The 6,940-nt window shown below is 45.0% G+C and overlaps 1 protein-coding gene across 1 annotated transcript; it reads left to right on the top strand.

The window, feature by feature from the left end:
- Nucleotides 1–998: 998 nt before the first annotated feature.
- PIGX (phosphatidylinositol glycan anchor biosynthesis, class X) lies at nt 999–5,580 on the top strand (the record flags this gene model as incomplete). Its single annotated transcript, XM_009585086.1, has 6 exons — nt 999–1,134; nt 1,193–1,256; nt 1,710–1,851; nt 2,793–3,006; nt 4,270–4,370; nt 5,422–5,580. Coding segments are annotated over 6 exons (816 nt in total), but the record flags the coding sequence as incomplete, so codon positions are not given.
- Nucleotides 5,581–6,940: the final 1,360 nt, after the last annotated feature.

Raw genomic sequence — 6,940 nt, forward strand, 5'->3', positions numbered from 1 at the left:
AGCCGAGGTTTCAGGCGGTGCCGGGTGATCAAAGCCGGCCGGGCGGCGTGTCAGTAAACATCGGTGCGGGGCAAACGGCTGCGCTGAGCCGGGCCCGCCGCGGCCGCTCAGTCCGAGCGTGAGCACCTGTGCTGACACCGAACGGTTGTTCGGGCCTTCATCTTGAACATCGTTATTTAGACGCGTGTGGAGCTGCGTGCGCCCGCTTGTTTGTAGGGCTGGGTGCGGGATGTGGGAAGCAGGGCTCGGTCAGCGACCTAGGAAACCTCCTCTGCTGCCGGTCGCAGCTTCCTGAGGCGGGGACGGGGGGAGGGAGGTGGTGGTCTCTTCTCCCTGGGATCCAGGGACAGGACGCGGGGGAATGGCTCAAAGGTTCAGACTGGACATGAGGAAGCATTCCTTTACCGAGAGGGTGGTCAAACCCTGGAACAGGCTTCCTGGAGAGGTGTCGATGCCCCAAGCCTGTCAGTGTTCAAGAGGCATTTGGATAATGCCCTTAACAACATGCTTTAACTTGGTCAGCCCTGAATTGGTCAGGCAGTTAGACTAGATGATCGTTGTAGGTCCCTTCCAACTGAACTAGTCTGTTCTATTATTGAAATTAATAACAGGAGCAAGCAATATTCCAGATTAGGTAGCTGAAAAACAGCTGCAGTACCTTCTGCAAAATTTCATATTAAGTCAACATCATCTTGCATTAGGTCTCCGCTCAAGCAGATACTGATGTTGTACATGAGATGACTGGAGTTTCAGATCTAAAAGTGAAATCCTGTGGAAGCTTAGGGAAAAAATAAAGAATGGCTGTAACACAGAGTTCATTGTTAAAATCTGGATCTTAATAGGGATTGATACAGAAGTAGGAGATAAGGAATCACACCTGGTATGGGGGTTGCAGTGGGAAAAAGTGGGGATTATTACAGGCTCCTCAGTAAAAACAAAAGCACTTTTGAAAGTTGCTTTACTGGAAAAAAAGAAAGATATTTCAACCTTCGCGGTAGCTGAAGCTTGGTGTTCTACTGACAAAACGGCTTGGTTGTACTAAATTGAAATACTGTTTCCCTTTTGCTGTGAGAGGTTTTGCAGATGATGTGTTTGTAGGTTACACGACTTCACTTGTTAAGGTTGTCTGTGCATGTGATAATTATGTGTGCTATTCTGTAAACACCGTTACTCGTTCGTTCTGTTATCTTAGATGTGCAGGCTGCTTGTCAGGATGCCACTGTCACGCAGGAGCTTCTGAAAGAGGGGTTTCACAGGTAAGTTGTCACCCTGGCACTGCATCAGAATAATGTGCCACTTAATGTTACGTGTGAAGAAGCTTCTCGTCTAATTCGTGCACAGTTGTATCAGCTCACTGAGCTGTGATCTGTAGGCATGGCTAGGCACTGGGAATGTGTTAGCATGATCAAGTAATTAACAATTGTAAGCTGTAGTGGAGGAAGAACAGGAGGCCCCTTTCTAAGATCTGTGTGGAGGCTGTTAGTAGTTCTGAGAAGTTAACAAAGAAGTGAAACTTCATTTTGGTCATGGATCATCCTAACCAGAGAAGGACAGCATGGCTTGATGGGGAACTGTTTTCTGAGTTTGTTGCACATAGTACGTGAGAGCTGTGTCTAATCTCTGCGTGTGTGAGAGTATGTCTCTCGGGGGGGTTTGTGCCATCTTTGAAGTGCAGGTATAAATGTTTTTCTTCTGTTGCTTGTTTGAAGGGACCTGCTGGTGAAGGTAGAACTTGGAGTAGCGGGGGAGGATGCAGGAGGATGCGCAGTGGCAGCTAGAACTCGTCTTCCACCAGGAATCTATGTGGATCCCTACGAGCTGGCGTCACTGCAGCAGCACAATTTAACAAAGGTAACAACCCCAAAGCTAAGGCATCTGGCAGTTACTAGGTGAGGACGAGTATGCTGAGGAAGTTGTAATCTCTGGTCATTATCTGGCTGGTTGAACCAAGGTGATTAATTCCTTTTCCTGGAAGGAGATGCTGCACAGTATCATCTTTGTGACATCTCATTGTATCTCTCAGCTTGATCAGCAGCACCCAGTGCAGGGCGTTTTGTGTCGTGTACTGATATTTCTACACATAGGTGTGCATACCGGGGAGCCACTGCAACTCTGCTCAGCCGCAGATAAGGAGCTATGGTACAAGCTATTCAGGTTGAAAAGATGGAAGGTTAACCCCCACAAGAGAGGTGGTGGTGGGCTCGAAGTAGCATGCTGTGCATTCGGACCGAATAGCTTCACAGCTTCGTTTTCATCACAGCTTTCTATGTTGTTTTCCAGTGTTTGCTTCACATGTTAGGTAGAGAGATGTGCTAAGGCTGTAGCTTTAAGGTAATCTCCTTAGGCGCTTAATTCAGTTAAAACATACGGATGCAAAGACTCTGGGCAACTTCTGCTGTTGGGATGCTTGCAGGTGGTGGTATGGCCTTGCTTATATGCATCATTCAGCTAATGTCTCTTAGGTTTGGCTATAGGCATGGTTGCACTGTAAACTTTTCATACGTTAGAATCACTTATTGGAGAGGGACTTGAAAAGTTATTTTGGAACAGCTTAAGGACAGAATTTCCAACTTGATCTTCCTGAGCATGAAATCGGGCCTAATCTAACATGAAATTGTTAGACAATTGTATGAGGAAAATAGTTTTCTCTTCTGATGCTGCAGTAGGTTACCACAGCAGACAGTGGCCTCTCAAATGCCTGAATCATGCACAAAATGTTCATACATCTTTTTTCCCGCATCCCTCGTGTCGATTGTGATCGCAACCACATCTGTATCTTCTTCCACTTGCAGGTGGTGTTAATTCCTGATGTCATCGATGTGGAGGCTCCTGAGTACTTAGCCAAAGATCTTCTTGTGCTCCTGTACATGGAACCCGACCCTCGGTGTTCTCGCTGTTTTAGAGCTGCCTTGCCTGTGCATGGGCGGTACCACCGGCCGGCAGAAGAGAGTGAGGAAGCATTGGTTGTTCTGAAGAGCCCAGAAGTACTGGTCTGCTGCTGTGACAGTGAGATTCTCGTTACGTGTTCTTTTGGGGAGAGAGGAATAACGGTGGGCAATCCAGAGCTTGGAATCTGGTTCTGTATTTGTCTTCTGGAGATGGAGCTCTCAGTAGACATGTGAACGCGAGGGGAGGATAGTGGCCCTGATAAAGACAACGTTGTCTTCCTCTTTGAATGCTGCTGCTGCCTGACCAAGGCAAACGAATTGTCAACAGACTTCTTGGTGTTGCGCCACTGCCGTTGTACCCTTGTACTGAAAGCGTTGGCAGTTGGCCTGTTTGTCACAGTCCCTGCAGGCCCTGGTTTGTTAAAGGTCAGCTGTTCAGACTGCGTCTTCACAGTGTTTCTCTTGGCAGCTGAAGGCATGCATGGCGTATTTAATACTCACTATCAGGTATTTAGGGTAATGCAAGTATTCTGGTGGTTTCTAACACTTTCTTCCTTCATTCCTTATATATGAGGGAGGAATGTAGAAAACTGTGCCTGAAGGTTAGAGTGGTTGGAGTCTCAGACTGCTGTGAAACAAGAACCTGATATCCACTGACAATATTTCAAATTACATGACCAATGAAATCCTACATTTTTGCTACAAATTGTATTTCCTTTCACAAAATCATTCTTGCTAGCTGCCAAGTCAAACGTGCTAATGATTCTCAGCTCCTTTATCTTCACTTGCATGTTATTTGAGCAATGATTTTCTGGGTTAAACTATAAACTGAGGGTCAGGGAGGACTGCCTGGTCAATTAAAAAAGGGGTGTGAAATCTTCCCATTTTTCTGCCACATTTACTACTTGTGAGCAGGAAAACATATTTATTATTAATATGAAAGCATTTAAAGTATTGGAGGGGAGTTCTGCATGTGCCAACAGGAGGCCAACAAGGAGAAATGGAAGAATGACTTCTTTGTTTTGGGGGAAAAGAAATTATAACCTTATGGCTAAAGTTGAGGGGTCTATAGGCCAATGATGAATTCCTTGCCCTGTTAAGGACAGAAGGGCCAAGATACCACACAGGTGAGATTCTTTCTTGGGAACCTACTGTATCAAGAAGGGAAGAGTTGCAAAGTTCACGAAAAGGACTGCCCAGCACCACTTTGACCATGCAGGTTAGCTGGCACATTTCTGTCCGTGCTGTTTCACCTATTGGCTTTCAGGGAGTAGATTCTGTTGAGCTGTTGTGGAGGAAAGATACCTCATTTGGAAAAGTCTTGCAGGCCATATTGCTTCATCCCGTCTGGATCCTGCTGACGCATTAACGTCTTCCGTAGATCACCTGTCCGCAGAGTGTTGGAAGCCTGCTGAAGTGGAAGCTCCCTGTTCAGGCAAAAACGTCGGCCCCTGTCAGTGGTACAGCGTAACGCACAAACCTGTGAGTTCGTATTTCTGGTGGGAATTCTTGGTTCTCTTTCAACAATTGCTGCCTTTTTTTCTGTGATTAGCAACTTCCAAAGCACAGGAACTAATCAGTAAAAGACTAGTTGTGTGATTCCCCCTTAGGGAGGCTCCCTTCTTCCTTCCTGACAGCCTTTTAGTGGGGGTCGTCCTGACATGCTTGTAGTCACTCTGCTCTTGTAGTCCTTTATGGGGCTGCTCTCCTCACCTTTTTTTAACAGTTTACTTGGAATTCTAGGGTATAATTGGCAGTGGTCAAATTAAGAAAGGTCTTTGCAAAATAGATGCTTCAGAGGAGTAGCAAAGTGGAAAACTACTTTATGATCTAACTAAAGGAAGGGTAAAACCCCAAAGATTGAAGGAATAACATCTTAAAAATAAAAGCAACTTCTGTTTGTTTGGTTGTTATCTGATTGGCTTAGTTTCTAGGAAAAGGTGAAGTTTCTTTATTCTGTGTTCAAAACCAAGGAAAGTTGGATCTTCAGTGTGGTCAACAACTGCCTTTGATGCTCTAAAGGGTTGCAGTAGCATAGAGATTCAGAAATAAGACTAATTTGTCTCATAACAAATCTGTTAGTTTTCTAACATGTGTGCCTTCCTATATTTAAGACACCTGCAGATGTCTAGGATATCTGCAGCTCCTGTCCAAAAACATTTTGGAGCTTTCTGCATCACGGAGAAACCAAATAGTTGTTTGCCTTGGAGAAAACTGGCTTCTCAGTGATCTGTGAAATGCTCATTCCGAGCGCTTCTCTCTTCCATGCTGTATTACGTACATATCCTCAGTGGCAAGCCTATGTAAGAACAAAGATACAGAGGATATAAATGTCAAATTTATTGAGCTTTGTACTGCAAGAGCTCCGTTTGGTGTCAATTGAAAAGTTACGTCCCATCTTGGTTTTGTTTTCGAAACCCAGAAGCCTTAGCAAAGGGCTAGTTAAATACTGGTCTGGTTACTAATCCTCTAAGTTGCAGTCAAAAAGAAATAGTTTGTTAAATGTGTGTAATCCATTTACTTTTCTTTGTAGGCATATGAGGAATCGATTCTGCAGGTTCCAGTGGGGCTCAGGCAACACAGTTCCTTAGTGTGTGTCGTGACTCTTCTTGCCACGGTGCTCTGTTCCAGTCTGATTCTTGCAGCCGTATGCAAATACGGACACTTCTCCACAGTGACCTGCCCAGAATAAAGAAATACGGAATAACGGACCTCCGTCCAGCAAAACTCACTGAACATTACATCAGCTTCCTAAATGAATCCTACTCTACTGTTATTTATACCTTGCTAATGCGCGAGGGTCCCATAATGGGTTATAGTTTCCTTGGCCTAATTCTTACAAACACCTTACAAACATAGAAGACTGTTTTGGTGCGTTGTCAATAGACAAAGCAGATGGAGGGTAGGAATAGCGCTGCAAAAAGCTGGAAGGACTGCCACAGGTTCCGTTCCGATTCCCTCCCCCTGGCCCAGAGCCTGCTTCGACTACAGTGCTGCCTCTTGCAGAGGTTTTTGTATTTCTTGAATTTAAACCAACTGACTCAGGGATTGGTTATTAAGGGTATGAAAAGCATTATCTGTCATTAAAGTTTCTGAATTTTAAGCTTGTTTACACTGTCCAGACGGGTTACACGTGAATTTGTGAAGAGACATTCTGTGCTTACCTGAGACAGGAGAAGGCTTAAATAATCTCTCCCATTCTAATAAATGGGAGGGATTAGCTGCTCTTGGTCAAATTAGTCAGAGTTAAGAGTTTAGAAAATCTGAAAGAAATTTCACCCTATTTCAGAAGCGGAAAGAGTAACCCTTGGAAGATGAAAGCTGGTGAAAAGATACTAACTAGGAGCAAATATTTAGAAGACTTGCATTCAGCCATCAGAACAGTTGATAAATACAAGGAAATGGAGAGGAAATTACTTAATGGAAAACCTGAGTTGCTCTGGATTGACAGAAGAGCTCGGTTGCTGTTTCTAACTGTCAGTAGGTGGCATTGTGAGCTTACAGTAACTCCTGGGGACTGTTGGTGGAGAAAATAGATTTTACTCCCTATGAGCTGAGAGTAAGTTAGTAAAAGCAGGTGATTTTGGGGAGTGCGTGTGTGAGGGGGATGAATGAAAATTCTGGTTTTCAAATTCTGGCCTCCTTTTGAGGGCTCTGTGTGCATCCGAGACTTCTCATCAGCAGAATCGGCCTTTCATCGCTGTCCAGCTGTAGCTTCAGGATCCCTTGGGCATCTTTCTTCTGCTTCTGCTGGAATTCAATAGAGAGCTCGTCTTGTGACTTCGCCCACTACAGGTTGGCAAGTGCTCCGACACTGGGCTTTTGTTCTGCCTTGACTGTGCTGAATGATGATGGCTGCGCCAGTACTTCATCCACTACCTCAGAGGAGTCACGCACTGCATCTGCTTGGGGGAAGGGAGAAATCAAAGAGAACAATCGCAGAGAGATTTGGCGGCCTGTTTAACCACATCAGCGCAGCGGGGCTGTGGACCGTATTGTAACGCTTGTCTCCGAGTGGGATTCTTAATTCCCAGAGTTGAATTTGTTCTTGT

This window comes from Fulmarus glacialis, unplaced genomic scaffold (assembly GCF_000690835.1).
Source record: "Fulmarus glacialis isolate BGI_N327 unplaced genomic scaffold, ASM69083v1 scaffold39200, whole genome shotgun sequence".
Classification (NCBI taxonomy): Eukaryota; Metazoa; Chordata; class Aves; order Procellariiformes; family Procellariidae; genus Fulmarus; species Fulmarus glacialis.